We start from the raw sequence: 23,910 nt of genomic DNA, 5'->3' as shown, positions 1-23,910 counted from the left end.
CCCAGCTGTGTGCGTCACTCTTTGGTGTCCCCTGGTCTCCAGCTGTGTGCGTCACTCTTTAGTGTCCCCTGGTCTCCAGCTGTGTGCGTCACTCTTTAGTGTCCCCTGGTCTCCCAGCTGTGTGCGTCACTCTTTAGTGTCCCCTGGTCTCCCAGCTGTGTGCGTCACTCTTTAGTGTCCCCTGGTCTCCCAGCTGTGTGCGTCACTCTTTAGTGTCCCCTGGTCTCCCAGCTGTGTGTGTCACTCTTTAGTGTCCCCTGGTCTCTCAGCTGTGTGCGTCACTCTTTAGTGTCCCCTGGTCTCCCAGCTGTGTGCGTCACTCTTTAGTGTCCCCTGGTCTCCCAGCTGTGTGCGTCACTCTTTAGTGTCCCCTGGTCTCTCAGCTGTGTGCGTCACTCTTTAGTGTCCCCTGGTCTCCCAGCTGTGTGCGTCACTCTTTAGTGTCCCCTGATCTCCCAGCTGTGTGCGTCACTCTTTAGTGTCCCCTGGTCTCCCAGCTGTGTGCCAGGTTTTCCAGGTTTAATCGGGTATATCTGCCTGCTTCAGTTTCTCTGACTTATTCATATGTGTTTTCCTGTATTTTTTCATATATTTGTATTTCTATCTTTTTTGCTCACCTCCCAGTGGATCCACTTGAACTGATGGAGGTCGACTTTGGAGAAATCTTCAGCGGTGACATCGGGAAGATTCCTGACGACCAGGAGGTCAGAGTTATTAAAGTCTTTCACGTCTATCAGTCGCTAAACGTCCGACATGCTGAGGACGTTTAGCGACTGATGCAGGCTTCATTTAGACATGAACTCCCCATGTTTGATCAGCTCAGCTGCAACAGGAAGTTGTGTTACTGTGATGTCACTTGTAGTTTATCCATTGATTTATAAGACTGAATTAAAATGAAATTAAAATATGACACATTTCTCCAACAGTCACAATGAAACATAAAACATTGTTCTTTTATTCCAAGATGTATGTGTGAAGAGTTCCCTCTCAAAGTCCTCCAGCAGACAGCTGTACTCAATCCTCTCCAGGTGTGAGAGTACTGAGCTGTCATTTATCTTTTCAGATTCTATCACTCGTTTTGAAAGGAAACTCCTCACAGACGTCAGATTAAAACCAGTTTGATGAATTAACAGGTTGATTGATTAGAAAAAGTGATTGAAGATGAATTCAACAGAAACCATTGCAGAGATTCAAACAGGAACCAGACCAGTTGATGGTTTAGTGATGAAGCACTTAAAGGACCCGGTCTGTGGCAGCCATGATAAGAGCTGTCTGATTCTCTAGATGATAGGAAAGGAGCTTCAATACTTCCTTTATAACCTCCTTTAGGAAACACTGGACCTTCCTTTAGGAAAGGAAAGGAGAAAATGCTGTTCCACAATACCCTGCAGCCGCAACATTTACCATGACACAACATTCGTCCGTTAACGGAAACAACCGATCGTGGGCAAGAAATGCATATCATGAAAGTTACGATGCTTATTAAGCATTTCACAACTTAACCCCTAACCCTAACCCAAGGTACAGGGCTTTGTTTTGAACGTTCAACACTATAATAATCAAAAGCAGGGGGTTGAGGTGCCTTTGTGACGTGCAACAACATTAACATGAACCTTGCTGTTGGTCGCTTGTTAGCAGACCCTTCACGCCATGGCAGAGCGAGCAGGTTCAGGCAGGGCCCGTAGTGACAGCCCTATCGTTTAAATCTACTACCCACAAATAAACATATGGACATGGGTTACTATTTAAAACAAATGGTAAATGTATTTAGGAACCTATCCATGTGATTTTAAGTGGGGGTGGACCTCAAATCCTCCAGGGGGCATGCTCCCCCGGTAAGATTTGTTTTTTAATTTTGGAGTTAAATGCATCAATCTGGTGCACTTTGAGGGGGAAATAAAGAGACTAGATCTATGGGAACACCTATATGAAACAGAACTGTATACATTTCAATAATCATAAAGTTTATCTTACCTTTTTTCCCCTAGTTAACTTTTTTATTTTTTATTCATGCATATTTTACTAATCACTCCCTCAAATGGAAATATGTGTTTACATAAATGGTGACCAAACCGTTTGAGACCCACTGAGAACTTAGACTAAGTTAACTATCTAAACACTCAGAGAGTCCTTAACCTCACTGAGCTGAGGTTATCCCGAGCTTGAGTGACACACAGAGACCAATCGAGGGCTTTGATTTATGATCTGTATGACAGTGGCCATGTCGGCAGACCACATCATGTAGACAGCCAGTCACCCTGTGTGAGGCAGACCACATCATGTAGACAGCCAGTCACCCTGTGTGAGGCAGACCACATCATGTAGACAGCCAGTCACCCTGTGTGAGGCAGACCACATCATGTAGACAGCCAGTCGCCCTGTGTGAGGCAGGCCACATCATGTAGACAGCCAGTCACCCTGTGTGAGGCAGACCACATCATGTAGACAGCCAGTCACCCTGTGTGAGGCAGACCACATCATGTAGACAGCCAGTCACCCTGTGTGAGGCAGACCCACATCATGTAGACAGCCAGTCACCCTGTGTGAGGCAGACCACATCATGTAGACAGCCAGTCGCCCTGTGTGAGGCAGACCCACATCATGTAGACAGCCAGTCGCCCTGTGTGAGGCAGACCCACATCATGTAGACAGCCAGTCACCCTGTGTGAGGCAGACCCACATCATGTAGACAGCCAGTCACCCTGTGTGAGGCAGACCACATCATGTAGACAGCCAGTCACCCTGTGTGAGGCAGACCACATCATGTAGACAGCCAGTCACCCTGTGTGAGGCAGGCCACATCATGTAGACAGCCAGTCACCCTGTGTGAGGCAGACCACCACATGTAGACAGCCAGTCACCCTGTGTGAGGCAGGCCACATCATGTAGACAGCCAGTCACCCTGTGTGAGGCAGACCACCACATGTAGACAGCCAGTCACCCTGTGTGGGGCAGGCCACTTAACAGGCCAGGCCATCGGGAAACCCCCCGGTCCTCCCGATGGCCAGTCCGGGACTGGGTACAGGAGGCGTAGAGCAAGGGATCATTGTCCACAAGTTAATCGATCACAGATGGCGTCGTGGTCGCGGACGAAAAAAGAAAAAAAAAAAAAAATTATTATAAAAAAATACCTAAATGGGTCGCGAAATATACTTGGGCGGCCGTTAATATACCTGGGCGGCCCGCCCAAGTATAGTCTATGTGTGGGAAACCCTGGAGAGAGACCATCTAAAAATATGTTGAAATGTTGTCGAGTTTTCTTTCTCCTCCAGGTAGATCAGGTTCAACGCCTGGCTCTGCAGTGGGTCAATATAACAGAATCAGAATCAGGACTAGAATTAGATTCAGGACCAGGACCAAGATCTGGTCCAGGACCAGAGTCAGGATAAGGACCAGGATCAGGATTAGGACCAGGATCAGGATTAGGACCAGGACCAGACTCAGGATCAGGATTAGAACCAGGATCAGGATTATTGCCAGGTACGTTTACATATAGAGGAATTTGATTTGGTGTCTGGTGGTGCGAACATAGACAATCTGAGAATTAGGATCAGGTTTAGCATCAAGACCATGATCAAGATCAGGATCAGGATCAGGACTAGAATTAGATTCAGGACCAGGACCAAGATTAGAACCAGACTCAGGATTAGGACCAGGACCAGGATCAGGATTAGGACCAATATCAGGACCAAGATCAGGGCCATGATCAAGACCATGATCAAGATCAGGATCAGGACTAGAATTAGATTCAGGACCAGGACCAAGATTAGAACCAGACTCAGGATTAGGACCAGGACCAGGATCAGGATTAGGACCAATATCAGGACCAAGATCAGGGCCATGATCAAGACCATGATCAAGATCAGGATCAGGACTAGAATTAGATTCAGGACCAGGACCAAGATTAGAACCAGACTCAGGATTAGGACCAGGACCAGGATCAGGATTAGGACCAATATCAGGACCAAGATCAGGGCCATGATCAAGACCATGATCAGGATCAGGACCATGATCAGGATCAGGATCAGGATCAGGATCAGGACCAGGATTAAATGGATTAAATTAATTTCAGAGAAAGCTGCATGCCACTCTTCAGATGGTCTTACGTGTCGGAGAGAATGACGGTTCGAGATCCGCTAGCCGGGCAAACAACACAACAGGCAGAAGGAGTTTCACCTTCGACCTGCAGCACGACCGCAGAGACGTCGACATCACGCCGCGAGAAGTCGGCCATGATGAAACTGACAGACACACACAGGAAACTGCTTGATATCAACTCCAAAATAAAAGCATGAGCGGGCAGAAAACTGTATCCTGAAGACCCTGATGATGATGATGATGATGATGATTTACCTGAAATAGAGATGGTTAGACACACACACACACACACACACACACACACACAGCTTTCACACCTGTTCATGTGCAGGATTGTGCGGCTTCCTGTGCTGATGTTGCTGATGACCACAGAAGCAGGAAGTTCACACTGAGCGCGCTCAGGCACCAGAGACACATCGATGTGGAACTTCTGAAAATCCTCCAAAATAAAACTACAGACAGGAAACGTTTTCACTGCTTTTCAGATCCTCCATGGACAGTAATACACAGACATACATTAATGTATACTTCATATGATGACAGATGGATGTGTCATCGATTAGTTCATGGATGGATGATTGATGTGGTGATGGATGATTGATGTGGTGATGGATGATTGATGTGGTGATGGATGATGGTGATGGATGATTGATGTGGGTGATGGATGATTGATGTGGTGATGGATGATGGTGATGGATGATTGATGTGGTGATGGATGATGGTGATGGATGATTGATGTGGTGATGGATATACCGATGGATGTATTGATGAAAGATGAATGTGATTATAGATGTAATGATGGATGTAGTGATGCATGTACTGATGAATGTGTTGATGGAGGTGATGATGGATGTGATGATGGAGGTGATGATGGAGGTGATGATGGAGGTGATGATAGATGTATGGTTCGATGAGGGATGTCTTTGATGGATGATGGTTTCATCAATCCATTGATAATGGATGGATGGATGTATCGATAGATGACATGTGGTGATGCATGTACCGATGGATGAATGATGGATGTGATTAAAGATGAAATGACAGATGAAAGTTGATGGATGTACTAATGGATGGATGGTTGTATCAATCCATTGATAATGGACGGATGTATCAATGGATGAATTGGTGGATTTGTCAATGGATGTATCAATAAATGATGGATGTATTGATGGGTGGATGGTGGATGGTGGATGTATTGATGGTGGTATCGAAGGATGATGGCTGTGTCAATAGTTTTATTAATTGATGATGGATGATTTAATGGACATATAGATGGATGAATGTTGTATTCAAAGAAGTTTGATGGATGTATTGATGGATGGTGCATGTATTGATGGATGTGTTGATGGATGATGGTTGTATCAAGCCACTGATAATGGTTGGATAGATGGATGGATGTATCGATAGATGATGAATGGATTGATGGATGTATTGATGGATGGATGGTGGATGTGTCAATTGTTGTATCAATAGATGTGTCAATGGATGATATACAGTATGTGTTGATGGATGATGTATGTGTTAGTAGTTGTATTAATGGATGATGGATGATTTAATGGACGTATAGATGGATGAATGTTGTATTCAAAGAAGTTTGATGGATGTATCGATGGATGATAGATGTGGTGATGCATGTATCGATGGATGATGATGGATGTATTGATGGATGGATGGTGGATGTATTGATGGATGTATCGATGGATGATGATGGATGTATTGATGGATGGATGGTGGATGTGTTGATGGATGTATTGATGGATGGATGGTGGATGAATGTTGTATTGAAAGAAGTTTGATGGATGTATAGATGGATGGTGTATGTAACGATGGATGGTTCCAATTAGTTTATTGATCAGTTGATTAATGTGTTAATAGTAATTTAATTGATCAGTACTCACTCTGCCACATATCCTGAGGACAGTGAGCCCATGAAGGCGCAAGGCGCTCCGAGCAGAGACAGCACTGTGCACGAGTTTGAAGCGTTTCCTCCTCGCTGCCAACGTTGTGACAAACACCTGCAGATCACATCAACAACCAACATCAGGAGGCTCAAAAACATCAGATATGTGCGGAGTGATGAGTACTCTGTAGATTAAAAGACACATTCTATTTCTCATTTTGTTAGAAAACTCTCACTGGTCACTGGCTTGAGCTTCAATATCAGGATCCATGTATTGATCCTCTCAAGAATGGAAGTAGTCATCACATACAGAGCATTTGGTCCAACTAGTTCCTGAACAGTGTCCTTCACATGCTGATATACAAGAGAGTGTGCTAACCTGCTGTCCCTGTTAGCATTCCTCTGTGTGCATTAGCATGTGTGCTAACCTGCTGTCCCTGTTAGCATTCCTCTGTGTGCATTAGCATGTGTGCTAACCTGCTGTCACTGCTAGTATTCCTCTGTGTGCATTAGCATGTGTGCTAACCTGCTGTCCCTGTTAGCATTCCTCTGTGTGCATTAGCATGTGTGCTAACCAGCTGTCCCTGTTAGCATTCCTCTGTGTGCATTAGCATGTGTGCTGTTAGAAATTAAAATCAATGTTTTATGGCATGATTTAGTCTAAAACATACCGTCAGTTTAAAAGCAGTCAGATGAAGAACTCATTACTTTTAGTATTGTGTTCACACCTTAAAAGGTGTGAAAGGAGGGATTGTTAGAAATTAAAATCAATGTTAAACAGCATAATTCAGTCTAAAATATATCGTCAGTTTAAAGCTGTTTTATTGTGGAAAAAACCCGGAAGTTCTCAGGAAATCAATGCCAAGCTTTTATTCTGAAAATCCTTTATCCGGTTAGCATGTGACTAAATATTACGTTTTCTGAATGTAAAGTTAAAATGACTTGGAGTGTTACACACCAAATCGTACGGACTTTAACACTACATCAATAGACGTTAAGATATTATTACTGCTGAATATTAAATGAAGGAACAGTTGATCATGGAGTGTTTACACATTACGTGAGTAGCTATGACGTCAGAGGGAACTACCGTAAATGAGAACTGTGTCGTAAAAGTGTTTCCAGGACTTCTAAACTAACGATTACAGCTGTTTATAAGGTATTAAATAGAAAGTCATGACAGAGATAAGGAGGAGAGAATGCTTAAGGAAATAGGCAGAGAATACCAATGTCGAAATCATCTGTGCTCTCGCGATATCGAACCCACAAGATGAGAAGGGCGGTCCCACTATCTTCACAGCGGGGGACAACGAGACGTGGATAAAAAGGCAGGACGGAAGATAACTGAGGCCTTTTCCTTCGCTGCAGCCCACCCTGAAGACATCACCGGCTTTGTCTCTCCATTCACCATGCTTGTTCTTTAACCACGTTACTTAATTAAACTACCCATTTGAACCTTTTCAGAGACTCCATTAGTCTCGTTATTTTAAGTTTCTTTCCTGGGAGCGAGAAGATCACGAATTATCAACAACTTGGTGACTCTGACATGTGATATCGACACTGGGAGAGGAATCGCTAGTTTCGACGGAGATTTTGCGAACCAAAAGACACACAAAGGGCCCATACACAAACGGTAAGAAGAAGCCAGTTATATCAAATTCTTCAATAGCTTATATAGAACCATTTAGATTTGTGTGTTTTGCGGCGAGCAGGACATCCTGAGAACAGCTGTTAATTTAATGTTAAATATATAAATTTAAACCAAACCACGTGGCGTTGTTTTAGAGCAAGCAGGGTGAGTCTATTTTCCTTTCTTTGATTCATTAACCAACTGCATGTTTTTTAAACCAACTGCATGATTATAATGTGTGTGTTTTCCAAGCCGGATATATTAATGTGCTTTTAAGCCGGTATTTATATAATCTTTTAAAAAAAAAAAAAATAAAAAAAAAAAAAAAAAAAAAATAAAAAAAAAAGAAAAAAAAAAATCCCAGATATTGAAGTTAAGTTCGGATGACATAGGATATTTGTTATCAGGAGCGAAGGTACTATTCAGTAGATTAGTGATTCATCTTTGATACATTTAAGGACTATATCCAACTACTTATTATATTGTGTTTGACGACTTATAGATGGACTCTTGTCGTTTTGTATATTCTCAAGACAGATGGTATCTTCTTGACAGAGAAATAGATGGTATCTTTTCTCGTTGTTATTAGCAAGTTAAAGATGGAATCTTCTTGTTAAAGAGAGTTGATGGCATTGTCTCGTTTTTAGTCTCAAGATCAGATGGAATCGTCTTGTTTCATTGTCCCAAATAAGTGAGATGGTCTCTTGTTTAATTGGTGATAAGAGTCTGTGGAAGTCTGAAGTATACTCTTTAATCATTGCGTGTGCATTACGGAAAGAAATGCGGAATTCGTGCGTTAGATAGACGATATTCTTCTGATAGTGTTTGACTGGCTTCCCATTTGGTCGCACAATAGCGTGAGAGTTGCCCAGACGACCATAGGCTAAATAGTTTTGATGGTCTCTAACTATTTTGTATTAACTTGTTTAAATTGTATAGCATATTGAGAGTGTCGTGCTGTTATACTGCTCTGAAGTTTAGCCTGGAATGAGGTCTCCTTGTTGAGATCAACACCTCCAGGATTTCAACGCATCAGAGACAGCCATTCTTCTTGCAAAAAACTCTTTGTTCTGCAGGTCAGCATTTGAAATCAGTTGCCATCTTGTTTTGACCTCATGTTGACAAACAATGACATAGCAGTCGCCATTCTGTGAAATGCAAATTCAGAGGACCAGTTGTTGTCTTTTTGAAATCCATTCAGTTTCACTCACATGAGGCTAATTCAATATTCATGACCTCCATAGTGTGTAGAAAAAATCATTCTTCTTGAGTCAAAGTTGGAATTAGATATTCCATTTTGCTGAATCAGGTTATCTATACCGTTGGAGTTTGGTTTTTGAAGAAAAAGATTATTGTATTTTCTAAAAAGCTCAAATCTGATTTTTGAAATATTAGTCCTTGCAAAGGAGTTTTACTTGCTTATGCTTATACTGTGCAATGTGGTTTGGCTGTTTTATGCTTTGTCGATTAATCCTAAAAATTGTGATTGCAAGTGTATTCGCTGGTTTAAGTTTGACTGTTTAATCATAAAGTGAATTTCTTTCCCATATCAAAAGTAGTTTTTTAAGAAAATTAGCTTCTTGTTAAAAAGAAGTCCGTTTTTAGAAAAATTTAAAAGGGTGGAAAAAAGCTGAAAAATTACAACAGCGCACTCTGCTGGTTGTACAGAATTGTTGCACAAGAAATAGGGGTAAAAGGACAAACGTATAAATACAACACCAATTGATTATAATTATGCTAAGGTTTACTTTCAAGTATTATAGATGAACACGTACTTCATCACACATAGATAGAATCACAGGTGGTTCCTGATATTAAGATAAGAAACCTTACATAAGTCTTTCAACCTAGACTGTAGAATACCTAAACACCACACAATTGAAGTAAAAATATAGTTTATGACATTAGCATAATTTCATGCACTTTGGAATACACTATACACAGTAAAGCTAGATTTTTACGAGATTTCTATTTGCATATTTCAAAGCCAAGCCACTGTACAATGTTTATCAAAAAAAAAAAAAAATCTAAAAAAAAAAAAAAATTTGCATATTTTTTATTTTACTTTATTAATCGTTTAAAAAAAAAAAAAAAAAAAAAAAAAAAAAAAAAAAAATCCCAGATATTGAAGTTAGGTTCGGATGACATAGGATATTTGTTATCAGGAGCGAAGGTACTATTCAGTAGATTAGTGATTCATCTTTGATACATTTAATAACTATATCCAACTACTTAAGAAATATGTCGCCAAAATACACTAAGTTAGGAGCACCCGCAGAGCCAGGGTCAACTGCAGACATCAAGGAAAAGGTACATGTCAGATCAGATGCCACAACACATGCATCAGACAGACAAAAGATCTGGAAACAGATACAGGAATTGTTTGATCAATGGCAGACGAGAGGATTGATTCCAGCAGATGACCAACCTGGCCCAACAAAAGCCCATAGAAAAGCTGTAGTTGACTATGAAAATGGAGAATACCTACTTCAGCATGAAAATTGGGAGAAAGCCGGACGAATTTCTTGGCATAAGCCTGGAAAAAGCGCTATTAAAAATGCGGAAAACAGGAAAACAACCGTTACAATTCTGATACTCCATCTGAAATATGTCTGCCAAGAATCGACAAACAGCATGTATGTGATTCAAGAAGCAGGTCTGCCAGCAAAGGAAGACACAGCAGAAAAAACAGAAGATGTTCCAGTGATCCAAACTCCAAGGCTCTACCCAAGCCTGCCTGAGCCACCTCCTCCTTACATGACAGGAACAGATCTTTTCTCTCATACCTCAATACAAGCCCCAACGTTTAATGTCTCAGGAGGAATATTGAAGTTGGACGAGGTCCCTACGGAAAGAAGTGTTAAAGAGTTAGAGTATGAAGTAAGAATGCTAAACAGTAAGTCTGACCACCTCGAACAAAACATGCAAGAGATAAAGGACATGACTAGAGATAAAAGAGATCAGCAAAGCACATTGCGAACACCCATGTCATTCCAGCCCAGCAACCAACCTCTCAGTGCTGAGGCATTATCGCCGGCAGGTTTAGACATGCCGTCTTTCTCTCTACTACTACCAACAGCGGCAGGGAGAGACGCACAGGAAAAGTTCATAGATCAACAGGAACACAGACAAGCTGCAGAAGAAAGACGAAAGCAAGAGGAGGCATATAATGACAGGAGGGCAGTAAGACAAAGAAAAGAAGAGGATTACCAAGAAAGTCAGGTGCGAAGACGTCGAGAGGATGAAAGATCCCAAGAAATGATGATGGAAGAAAGACAAAACAAACATGGGCAAGACAGAGAAAAGAAAGAAAGAAAACGAGTAACTAAAAAATGGGAAGAAGCTCAAACATCACGCCGAACAAACTACTCTCCTGACAACGATTATTCCAAAGGACAAGAACAGGACGGCGGCAGGGCACAGTCTGTAACCAGTAGGCACTCCCCATACCAAGAACAGTTACACCAACGAAGCAGTATTGTATCTTCCCCAGAGAACAGTAGTAGTGACGAAATCGAGCAACAGCACCCTGACACATGCCCCAAACCTGTAAGAACCAAGACCCGTGTTCATACCTCCATGCCATTGATAGCGGCTGGAAGAGGAGGATTTCACTACCAACCATGGACACACAGGGACATGGAGTCGTTAGTGGAAAAGCTACCGCCACTCACCCAAGGAGGACAGAAGTGGGTGAATGATCTGGAGAAATATACTGTCCAAGACCACCTGTGCCTGGGAGACATAAGGGCACTGCTTGGACGGATAGAAGGAAGACTAGAGGCAAGAACAGTAGATTCCAAGGCCAAATGCACCAACTCTCCAGATGACATTTCGTTCAACCAAATCAGGTCTAGCTATTGGGCGGCTATTCGTAACATCTACCCAACAACACGCAGTTTACACGGCCTCAACAGCCTGAGAAAAGAACCGGGAGAAGACATGCATGCTTTCCTGAAGAGATGTGAAGGAGTGTGGGAGGACTGCACTGGAGAACGACATGACGCTTCTCCGGCTGTCATAATGTTGTGGAAGAACGCTGTCATTAAAGCCCTTCCCCAATCAGTCCAGGAACGCCTGAGAGATGTGGTGGGACTAGAAGCGAAACTCCCAGAAGAATGGAGACTACATCTCATTCACCATGACACTAAACATCAGGAATTAAAGATGGAAGATGATGAAGACACAAGAAAACTAGCAAAAAGACTTTTGAAGATGCAAGTAGCTGAGAGAGATACCGAAGCTAATAAAAACAAGAAAGTGACAAGGCAGATGATAGCTACGACAGACATGGCCAAACCAACGGAGAATGCAGTACAGGCACCTTTACCAGTTCAAATTCAAGTCCAAGAGAATTATCAGCAGAACCAACAAAGAGGAAGAGGAGGTTTCCGGGGAAAAGGCAGAGGAAGAGGAAGAGGTGTCCAGAATGGTGGTTGCTTCACATGTGGACAGATGTCACACTGGCACAATGAATGTCCGCAAAACCAATTCCAGCAACTACAAACACCATATTACGTCCAGCCCCAGACAGAACAGTATTATCCCCAAGTACAGCAACAGCAAGCACCTGTGTATACTCCTGTCCAACTACAGCCGCAAGCACCCATGTATATGCCTACACAGTATCAGCAGAGGGGAGGTCCCAGTGGTGGCGGAGGATTTCAAGGACAACCAAGAGGAGGAGGGGTGCCAAACATGAACCAAATGCCTCTGACAGCTTGGAGTGGTCCATACCAATGAGGAGGCCCAGAGGATCCAATCACAGGTGACGTAATTCCAGCCCAAGATGAACCAATGGTCACCTGTGAGATTGAGGGAGAAAAGGTGGAAATGATGGTGGATACAGGAGCCACAGCTTCCTGCTTAACTAGTTTGAAAGGAAAACCACCTCCACTCTCAAAACACACCCTCAAAACAGTCGGATACTCGGGAAAAATTGATGTACAAACATATACATTACCATTGGTCACAAAAATTGGAAAACAACTTCTCCAACATCCATTCCTCTATGCACCAAATTGTCCCATAAATCTGATGGGAAGAGACCTCCTAGTAAAATCAGGAGCAAGAATTTTGTGCACCCCAGATGGACTCATAATCCAATTTCCTGGACAAATACCACTCTACCAAACGTATGCCGGCCAACAAAGAATCATGATGATGGCAGCAAATCCAGAGAATGATGAAGAAAATGACACAACTACAGTGTACTGGAGCCGCCTGATCACCACTGAAATCGATACTCCACATGTGCAAAGAACCTACATGGCCTGGAAGCCATGGATAAATACACTAGGACCCTATGGGCCCCCACAAGATCCCCTTCATTGTACGTACAATTATCTAAGAAGACCGGATGAAGAATATCAAGACGCTTGGTTGGAAGATAAAGAGGGAATGACGGAAGATTTGACAGTGGCGGACATCTATGTAGGACCGCAGGGTGTAGCAGCAGCTGTAAAACTCACATCAGAACAAAGACAATGGTACAATTTATCTGAAGAAGCTGTTCCTCATGTCACGCTTGCCATGACCATAGGAGCGGAATCTAGATCATTGGGTCCAATGATAAAGACTGCCTTGAACGCAGACTGGTTGCCAACAGAATCACCTTTCCTGTGGCGATCAACAGACCACACGATGTGGAGGATTGGAAACAATAGCAAGGAAAAAGGATTATTGGAAAAACAGGAATTGGACAGAGATCATGGAAGAGAACACACAAACCATCCAGACACAGAAGACATGCTGTCACAAGTGCCAACATATCTTTGGACTACTGGAGACTATGATGTTGGTTTAGTAAATCATGAAGTCTCAGTGGAGATGTTGGAAGATTACAGACCATGTTGGCGCCCTCAATACAAATTGAAACAAGAACAGATTGAGGGGATCGGAAATACCATCCAAGGATTGTTGCAAGCTGGAGTAATCAGACACACCTGCTCAGAATGGAATACCCCCATCTTGCCAGTACCAAAAGCTGGGAACAAGGGTTGGAGGATGGTCCATGATCTAAGAGAAATCAATAAAGTCACTAAAACTGCAAATATCCCGGTCCCAGATCCACATGTGGCATTACAAAGTCTTAATCCAGGTCACAAACATTTCACAGTGATAGATCTAGCTAATGCATTCTTTTGCTTGCCATTGGATCCAAATGTCCAGGACATATTTGCTTTCACCTACCAGGGACAGAGATACACTTACAATAGGATGCCACAGGGGTACAAAGATAGTCCGGGATTATTTAATCGGGCGTTAAAACAAGATCTCAGTGCATTACAACCAGTGGCGTTTTTATATGTACAAAAGTGGTGGGGCACAAAAAACGTAGATGTCTATATATAAGCTTCTGCAGTGACGTGCAGTGAGGTTCATGGCTGCTGAGGCACTGGCACTGACTCTTCAGGTTTACAAATATTATATTTTGACCTAAACCAAAATATAATATTATTTTCAAAAGCTTTTTTTGTCTGATGCTTCGATTAATTTTAAACAGACAGTTCAACAAAAGGATACCCAAAAAATGTAATTCTATCATTTAAATATTGAATTGTTCTCTCTTAGTAAGATCCCATTTTCAATAAAATGGCGGTCTTACCTTGACTTGAAGATGAAGTCCATTTGCCTATCCTTCTGGACAAACATTTCTATTACTTTTTTGTAAAAGTCCTCCTTATGTTCTTGTAGTTTCAAAAGTCTATCATAAATCTAATCCATAGATTTATGATAAAAAAATTATATAAGTAGGGTAGACATGTGGATGTTATCCGGCTAATCAAAACGTGCATTTATCTAACAGGTACGTTTCCCACAGATCTTATTTCCAGCTATTTTCTAAAATCCTCTGGAGAAATCTCATTGCTTTTTTTGCAGCTTACTTCCTGGTTTTAGGACGCGTCACTGCAGCTCTCTCGTCTCCTCTTCACACAGCACACTTTTCGCGGCACACGTACTTACAGCCAATCAGCTCTGAATGATTTGAGATGACGTATGGTGGGGATGGCAGCTCCGTGCCCCTCTGGTCATTATTTTTTTGCCACACACATTTCATTACAAAATACTCTGAGCATGCGCAGTGAAGTTTTTACAGTCACCGTTCACTTCACAGCGAGAGGGAGGGGCATGATCAGGTTTTGTCCCACATGGCTCTAAACAGCTCAATAGGCACACACTGTGACTGTAGACACACTAATTAGAAGAACACAGACTAAAACAGCAATGTACAGACGAATCAGATGATTAAACATGATCTTAAAATATATTTTATATTTTTTTTAATTTTTTTTTTGCATTTTTGTAATCATTATTTGTAATACTTTCTGCTGACACTAGGTGGGGCTGTGCCCCACCTGCCCCTAATGACCAGTCGCCACTGATTACAACTACCAGAAGGAGTGACTCTAATACAGTATGTCGATGATTTGCTCCTAGCCGGACCGGATGCAGCAACATGTCTCGCTGTGACACAGAAATTGCTAATCCTACTGGCCAATGTTGGATACAAGGTGAAGAGAGAGAAGACTCAAATCGCAAGGAGAACGGTTACATTCCTGGGAAGAATGATTTCCTCCAACAGCCTGACTCTGACACCAGCACAAAGATCTTCCATCCTCTCCCAACCGAAGCCTAAAACAGTGCAAGAGATGCTAGCATTTTTGGGCCTAACAGGATATAGCAGGACCTACATACCTGACTATGTGGATTTGACACAACCACTGAGACACATAATTGCAGAAGCAGGAAACAGAAATCTTAAAGCTACTCTCGAGTGGACAACGTTAGCCGAAGAAGCTTTCACGAAGACGAAGCAAGCCCTGAGTCAAGCGGCACACCTCTCCACTCCTGATTATGACAATGATTTTTTCCTTGATGTTTCTGAATCAGGTGGAATAGTCAATGGAGTCCTGAGGGGGGAGTGAGACAGGTACTGATGTACCATAGCTCAAAGTTGGACAATATAGAACTAGGCCAGACAGGATGTGCAAGACATCTAGCTGCACTAGCAAAAGTCATCGAGAAAACTGCACACGTGGTAATGTGCCACCCATTGAAAGTCAACACAGCACATGGAGTAGTAGCATTTATAAATTCACAGGCATTTACATTTTCTCCAATCAGGAAAATTAAGATTCAGAGTAGCCTGTTGAAACCACACATAACGTACCAAGTAGGGTTAACAAACATGTCTACAGGATTGAGTACAAATGAACACACACCCCATGACTGTGAATTTGTCTCCCGAAATGATCTCAAGATAAGATTTGATTTAGAGATAGACGCTTTGGACAAGCCAGATCTCACTTTATACAGTGATGGCTGTTGTTACAAGGGAGACGACGGAAATGTGGCCTCCTATGCAGTAGTCCAGCAGAAGGGAGACACGATACAGGTCATAAAAGCAGAAATCATCTCCCAGCCTGCTTCGGCCCAACTGGCAGAAGTTGTGGCACTCACCAAAGCTTTGGAGCATGCAGAGGGACAAAGAGTCAATATCTATACAGATTCAGCATATGCCTATGGAGCAGTACATATAGACGGACCACAGTGGATCAGAAGAGGGTTTCTAACATCTGCTAAAACACCAGTAAAACATGCTGAAGCGCTAAAACTCCTGCTAACATCTGTACTGTTGCCATCACAAGTAGCAGTGATGAAATGCAAAGGACATCAAACATTGGACAATGCAATATCCAGAGGAAATGATGCAGCAGACAAAGCAGCAAAGCAGGCAGGAGGGTACAGCAAGCAAATGATATGTACGAAGGCCAATACTCAAGAAGAGTTAACCACCGAACACATCATAGACATGCAGAAATATGCTGGAGTGTATGAACAGAATCAATGGAGTCAGAAAGGAGCAAAAGAAGTAGATGGTCTATGGAGAGCCCACGATGGCCGTTTAGTCGCACCTGCAAAGTTATGCCACCTGCTAATAGAACAATCACATGGTCCCACTCATGTAGGCAAAGCAAGAACAACAAAAGACATTGAACAACAGTGGTGGCATCCTTACATGAAAGACATGGTTGAAAACTTTGTAAACGACTGTGACACATGCAATGCATTTAATGTAAGAAAGCCATACAAATGCCCAATGGGAAGATATCCAGTCCCAGAAGCCCCATTCAAAGACATTTGTATTGATTACACAGACATGGGAGCAGAGAATGTAGTTAGAGGGTTTAGGTATATGTTGGTAATGATTGATCGTTATACCAGATGGATTGAAGCCATTCCCTGTAAGAAAGAAGATGCAAAGACAGTCATTAAGTGGCTTAAAACAGAACTTATACCCCGCTATGGAGTGCCAAAGATAATAAGGTCAGACAATGGCACACATTTCACAAGCAAACATTTGGAGGAAGTAGAGTTATATTTCGGTATAATTCATAAGTTTGGGTCAGCATACCACCCACAGTCTCAGGGTATTGTAGAAAGAGCAAACCGAACATTAAAAGGGAAAATTGCAAAGGTCACTTTTGGTACAAAAATCAAATGGGTTGATGCTTTGCCTTTGGCACTCATGTCAATGAGATCATCTCAGGGTGCTAAAACACATCTTTCGCCCCATGAGTTGTTGACTGGTAGGCCAATGCCAGGTCCTCCTAGAGAAGGAGGGAGTGGCCCAGCTTTAGATATCAGACAAATAGAAGTTGATGAATATGTCAGGGCTCTGAGTAACATTATCCAAGTTTTGTCTACACAGGTTCAAAGAACTGCAGAGAAACCAGACGAAGCACCAGAAGAGACTCCTCTACAGCCGGGTGATTGGGTGAGGTTGAAAGTTCACAAAAGAAAGTGGGCTGAACCCAGGTGGACTGGACCGTGGGAAGTTGTTGAAAGAACTTCACACGCGCTCCGGATAAAAGGTAAAAAAGGAGCAAATTGGCACCACCTGACACATTGTCGCCCTGCACTGGCACCTTCCAGAAAGCTCTCGGAAGTTAGGACTGATTTGGCAGAGCTGGAACAAAACGATAAATAAAAATCAGATCAAGAGACATTCAGATAGAAACAGCTCAAAAGACCAATTGTCTTTAGATTATAGATTGATCACTAAAGCAGAATAACTATTTCTGTTTTTCATCTGAAACCTATTTCTGTTGTGCACAAAAAAGAGTCCAAGATTTTGTTTTTATTTCTGTGTAGTCCAAGATTTTGTTTTTTATTTTTTGGTGCCTGTTATTCTTTAAACTCATCATTATAGAACTCTGTAACTGATATAACCATGGATAAAATTGATGCAATGCCATTGAAAAAGTCAGAGCAACCAAGGGGCCCCCTAGGGATAAGAATTGTGATATCATTGTTAGTTTTATTCATTACCATTGGCATCTTTCTGATTGGGTGGGGAGTACAGCATCGTGAAAAACCCGAATCCATTTGTGAACTCATAGATGTTAGAAATACTCATTCCAAGAGGTAAAGCAGTTACGGTCAGTCTTGATGTCTGTGATGTGGTTGTTTGTGGAGATTTGCATGACAAAACAGGCCATGACGTTTATGGGTGCATCCATGCTTGGGGACGGCCAGATGATAATTCATGGTGTCCCAATTCAGAGAAGGTATATTGGAGTGCTAGGACTCAAGGAAATAACAATCCCCCTGGTTTGGCGTTTAGGTCTCAGCTATCTTTTTCCAAAGGTCGCCATAGTGGAGATATGAGCAAACATAATCCAATAATAATTGCTTTTAAAAGTGAACTCACTCCCGTCTTTAAGAAAAAGGGAGATGTCACTGCATTTCATTTACTGATAGGGATAGAAGTTCCTGGAAAAGACCCAATGGGATCAATTTTAGTGAAAATAATTGAACCCCAAGCTGATGTAATCCCTGATCTCGCCCCACACACTGAATCCTTTCTCCAGCCAAAACCAGAAGTACCCCCTGCGAAATCCGAGAACAATCCACTGGTCACCTATCTGAGTACGACTTCTATACAGAAAGCCATGGCAGTGGAAACGGGATACGAGGACAAAAATTCCTGGTTAGACTGGGTTGTGTATTCTGTTAAGCAGAGCAATATGGCGGACTGTCTGGCCTGTGCGGCTGCTCGACCAAGTTTGGGAACAGTACCATTTCCATTTAACGCCCACAATAACCCACGAGGACAGATCTGTATGTACAAACTCTATGGACAAAAATCCCCAGCAGATTGTGTTGACATTTCTCAAAAGTATCCAGTGGTAAACAATAATGACATTCCACCTGCCTTCACGTCTTACGAGGGACTTTATGACTGCATCACAAGGAACTACCTAAAAGGTACTGAAGTAGGAACTCTTAAGTGGTGCAATTCTACAAAGGTTGTAATGAACCAGGAGTTTCTCCCAGGCATAGCTATGCCCATTACCCAGTTTCCCAGAGCAGATGTGTGGTGGTATTGCGGCACTAAAACCTTGTACCCAGTTTTACCACGGGATTGGACGGGGACCTGTGCTATGGTACAGCTAGTGATGCCTTTTTATGCAGTACCAATGACGGCCGAGCAACTGATAAGAATGGCACTCCAACCCAAAGCAACCAGGGCCAAAAGGTCAGCCCCTAGAGGGAGTTTTGATTCCACTGTGTACATGGACAGCATAGGGGTGCCTAGGGGAGTACCAGACGAGTTTAAAGCTAGAAACCAGATCTTCGCAGGATTGGAATCCATTTTCCTTTGGCCCACAGTAAATAAGAATGTTGACTGGTTTAACTATATCTACTACAATCAGCAGAGGTTCATAAATCACTCCTTAGATGCGTTTAGGGGACTACATGAACAACTGGACAAGACCAGCATCATGTCTTTACAGAACAGAATGGCTCTAGACATGCTTCTGGCAGAAAAAGGGGGTGTGTGCGAAATTTTCGGAACATTATGTTGTACCTTCATCCCAAATAATACAGCACCTGACGGATCAGTAACAAAGGCACTAAAGGGACTCGCTGTTTTGAGTAGGGAGATGGCAGACAATAGTGGGATAGGACAAAACCCCTTAGGAGATTTCTTTGATGGTCTGCTGGGAAAATACAAGAATCTAGTACTGAGTGGACTGATGTCTATCTCAGGTGTGGTCGTGATATTGGTACTGTGTTGTTGTTGTTGCTCAACATGCATCCGCACTTTTGCAAACCGACTGGTTAATGGGGCCCTCAACCAGGAATACACTAGGGGTCAATATCTCATGAGGGGACCGTTTCAAATACTAGCAGAACAAGACAACCCACCCCCGTACACAGATAAAGATGAAAATGATGAGTTTGTTTGAATGATGTTAAATGATAGGGATGTTCAGAGATGAGATTGTTCAATGAATGTCCAGCGAATGTCCAGCTAAGCTGATCCTTTAAATGATGAAATCATGTAAAAAAGTGAACCAGTTGCAATACTAAAATGGAGTGAATCCATTTCAATTTACTGTACACTATTCCAAGAATAGTTTATTTTTATTTTACTTTATACCATTCCTACACCAAGTTTTGTGTTTTTTCTTTTTCTTTCCATTATTCTAAAATAGTTTATTTTTTTTATGTTTTATACTGTTATTAGTGATGCGATTTTTAAATTGTATGTTTTTTATGCTTTGTATAACAAGTGCCTTAACAACTGAATGTGGTATGGGAACGGTTTCTGTGAAAGGAGGGAGTAAGAAATGTTCTAATACCACAAGTTGCTGCTATATTGAATGATTAAAACTAGAAGTTATGCACAAGGGAAAACTTTTATGTTTGAAGACCAGCCAAAGTATTTTTTGTATTTGTTGTATTTTTGATGATGGTTATTTAAACCATTACATTCTGATTGTATGTTTTTAATATGAGTTATGTACTATGCAAAGTTCAGATGAAGAACTCATTGATTTCAGTATTGTGTTCACACCTTAAAAGGTGTGAAAGGAGGGATTGTTAGAAATTAAAATCAATGTTAAACAGCATAATTCAGTCTAAAATATATCGTCAGTTTAAAGCTGTTTTATTGTGGAAAAAACCCGGAAGTTCTCAGGAAATCAATGCCAAGCTTTTATTCTGAAAATCCTTTATCCGGTTAGCATGTGACTAAATATTACGTTTTCTGAATGTAAAGTTAAAATGACTTGGAGTGTTACACACCAAATCGTACGGACTTTAACACTACATCGATAGACGTTAAGATATTATTACTGCTGAATATTAAATGAAGGAACAGTTGATCATGGAGTGTTTACACATTACGTGAGTAGCTATGACGTCAGAGGGAACTACCGTAAATGAGAACTGTGTCGTAAAAGTGTTTCTAGGACTTCTAAACTAACGATTACAGCTGTTTATAAGGTATTAAATAGAAAGTCATGACAGAGATAAGGAGGAGAGAATGCTTAAGGAAATAGGCAGAGAATACCAATGTCGAAATCATCTGTGCTCTCGCGATATCGAACCCACAAGATGAGAAGGGCGGTCCCACTATCTTCACAGCGGGGGACAACGAGACGTGGATAAAAAGGCAGGACGGAAGATAACTGAGTCCCTTTCCTTCGCTGCAGCCCACCCTGAAGACATCACCGGCTTTGTCTCTCCATTCACCATGCTTGTTCTTTAACCACGTTACTTAATTAAACTACCCATTTGAACCTTTTCAGAGACTCCATTAGTCTCGTTATTTTAAGTTTCTTTCCTGGGAGCGAGAAGATCACGAATTATCAACAGTGCTAACCTGCTGTCCCTGTTAGCATTCCTCTGTGTGCATTAGCATGTGTGCTAACCAGCTGTCCCTGTTAGCATTCCTCTGTGTGCATTAGCATGTGTGCTAACCAGCTGTCCCTGTTAGCATTCCTCTGTGTGCATTAGCATGTGTGCTAACCAGCTGTCCCTGTTAGCATTCCTCTGTGTGTATCAGCATGTGTGCTAACCAGCTGTCCCTGTTAGCATTCCTCTGTGTGTATCAGCATGTGTGCTAACCTGCTGTCACTGCTAGTATTCCTCTGTGTGCATTAGCATGTGTGCTAACCTGCTGTCCCTGTTAGCATTCCTCTGTGTGCATTAGCATGTGTGCTAACCTGCTGTCACTGCTAGTATTCCTCTGTGTGCATTAGCATGTGTGCTAACCAGCTGTCCCTGTTAGCATTCCTCTGTGTGTATCAGCATGTGTGCTAACCAGCTGTCACTGCTAGTATTCCTCTGTGTGCATTAGCATGTGTGCTAACCTGCTGTCCCTGTTAGCATTCCTCTGTGTGCATTAGCATGTGTGCTAACCTGCTGTCACTGATAGTATTCCTCTGTGTGCATTAGCATGTGTGCAAACCTGCTGTCCCTGTTAGCATTCCTCTGTGTGCATTAGCATGTGTGCTAACCAGCTGTCCCTGTTAGCATTCCTCTGTGTGCATTAGCATGTGTGCTAACCTGCTGTCCCTGTTAGCATTCCTCTGTGTGCATTAGCATGTGTGCTAACCAGCTGTCCCTGTTAGCATTCCTCTGTGTGCATTAGCATGTGTGCTAACCAGCTGTCCCTGTTAGCATTCCTCTGTGTGCATTAGCATGTGTGCTAACCAGCTGTCCCTGTTAGCATTCCTCTGTGTGTATCAGCATGTGTGCTAACCAGCTGTCCCTGTTAGCATTCCTCTGTGTGTATCAGCATGTGTGCTAACCTGCTGTCTGTGTCCTCTTCTGGGTATTTCTCCACCACGTTGATAATGTCCAGACACACCAGACCAACACAAAGGATCTTCTTCTTCTTGTATTCCTCCATGTTGATGCAGACACACAGCTACAGTCTGGACTTTGACACACACACACACACACACACACACACACACACACTCTAGTTTGGTAATCTGTGTTTTCTACCAGTGTTAAATTGAATGTCATGCATTTAACTGACACCCCGAATCGTTCATTTAAATAATGATAAGACATGAACTGTTTGATTTAATACGCTTTACAGTATATATCATTTTACATATATTATGAAATGATTTACTCAGTTTCAGATTATTGTATTGGGATGTTTACCTGTTCTGTTTGTTTATGCCTTTTTACATTACATTGTTTTTTACTTGTGTTTGTTGGTATTGAAGTAAGAAGATATGATTCTACACTGTATTGAAGTAAACATGTATTGTTTGAACGGGTTTTGATAATCACTTAGAAAAAGAATGTTATTCTCACTTTTAAACTCACTGATCCAGAGATTCTGTGTTTCACACACCAACATTGGCTGTTATCATCTCTAAGAGCCAGATGCTGTTTCTAAGTCGTTAAAGACATCGTAAAATAGGAAAAGATCCCCTGGAAAAGGTAGGGAGGGGAGATCGGGACGGAGATAAGAATTGACTTTTGACCTTAGGGGACTTTGGAATTTCAAGTCCTGGAGAGAACTATTGAACCCGGCCAGAAGCGAATCCAGCCAGTCAGGGCACTTGGGGGAGGTGGTCAGTTTAAACAGCTCCTCCCCAGGGCTTCTCTGATTCGCTTGGGAGAAAAGTGGGAAGGAAGAATCGACAAATCTCCGCCCCAAAGACAGATAGAAATACTGACGTTTGTGTGTTTAAAATTGCTTTTGGGTTTGGTGAGTTTGTTGGTCCTGATATCTGTGTCCGCATCGAATCACAAACTTGAAGTCCAATTTCTTCTCGTTTGATGACTTTGTCTGGTCCCGATGCATTTATCCGCATCGCATCACAAATCTAAAAGTCCGGGGTACTCGAGTACTCTGTATAACTTGTATATGTGTTTGGTTTCCTACTAGAAGTAAACTCAGATAATTTGTTATAACTTTGATTCCGGTGTTTTCAATTCCTTTCTTAATTTAATAGAGATCCAGCCTCATCCAACGAACGGCGCGTAGCAGAGGTATTCTGCTCCAACAAGTGGTGACTCCCGACGTTTGTGAGCTGATCTCTAGAAAGGAACACCGATAGCCAGGGGACAGAATCCAGTCCAGGGGGAGGACACAGAGATACTGTTGACAACTACACCAAGGCGCCATATACAAAAGGTGAGCAGACACCTGTTTTGATTATCAAAAATCTGTGATTGATTATACTAAAAAATTTAGAGTTGTCAGCAGCGTTCTCAGTGTTTTTAGTCACGGTGGGAAATACAATACATATTCTAGTTAAATTAGATTATTAGTGCTTAGAGAAGGGTATTCAGTCCTGGATCTAGAGCAAAAATAGTGTTTGAGTGTGGCGGGTAGATCCCAGCCCTTCACTCACTAAATACGAAGGCTGCAAGGCTAGAAAAAGAGGGTTAAATTCCCCGCAGATCATGATAAGATTGATTAATGCGGTTACCTTTCGTGGTGCTTTAAATGTAT

The 23,910-nt window shown here is 42.1% G+C and overlaps 1 protein-coding gene across 4 annotated transcripts in view; it reads right to left on the bottom strand.

The window, feature by feature from the left end:
• khk (ketohexokinase) overlaps window positions 1-22,385 on the bottom strand; it is a 43,669-nt gene extending 21,284 nt beyond the window's left edge. Inside the window, exons 1-5 of one of the 4 annotated variants that reach the window (XM_034151657.1) lie at window positions 22,241-22,385; window positions 5,997-6,113; window positions 4,416-4,550; window positions 4,107-4,241; window positions 618-690 (exon numbers count right to left, since the gene is read on the bottom strand). In XM_034151657.1, the coding sequence (XP_034007548.1) occupies window positions 618-690; window positions 4,107-4,241; window positions 4,416-4,550; window positions 5,997-6,113; window positions 22,241-22,341 (561 nt within the window). In that variant the 5' untranslated portion in view covers window positions 22,342-22,385. The remainder of the gene's footprint in view (window positions 1-617; window positions 691-4,106; window positions 4,242-4,415; window positions 4,551-5,996; window positions 6,114-22,240) is intronic. The other 3 variants (XM_034151660.1, XM_034151658.1, XM_034151661.1) reach the window with 3 other exon arrangements.
• Between the last annotated feature and the right edge of the window lie 1,525 nt (window positions 22,386-23,910).

The sequence above is a fragment of the Trematomus bernacchii genome, unplaced genomic scaffold (assembly GCF_902827165.1).
Source record: "Trematomus bernacchii unplaced genomic scaffold, fTreBer1.1, whole genome shotgun sequence".
Lineage (NCBI taxonomy): Eukaryota > Metazoa > Chordata > Actinopteri > Perciformes > Nototheniidae > Trematomus > Trematomus bernacchii.
The sequence above is the reverse complement of the archived record's forward strand: the minus strand, read 5'-3'. Positions and strand labels throughout refer to the sequence as shown.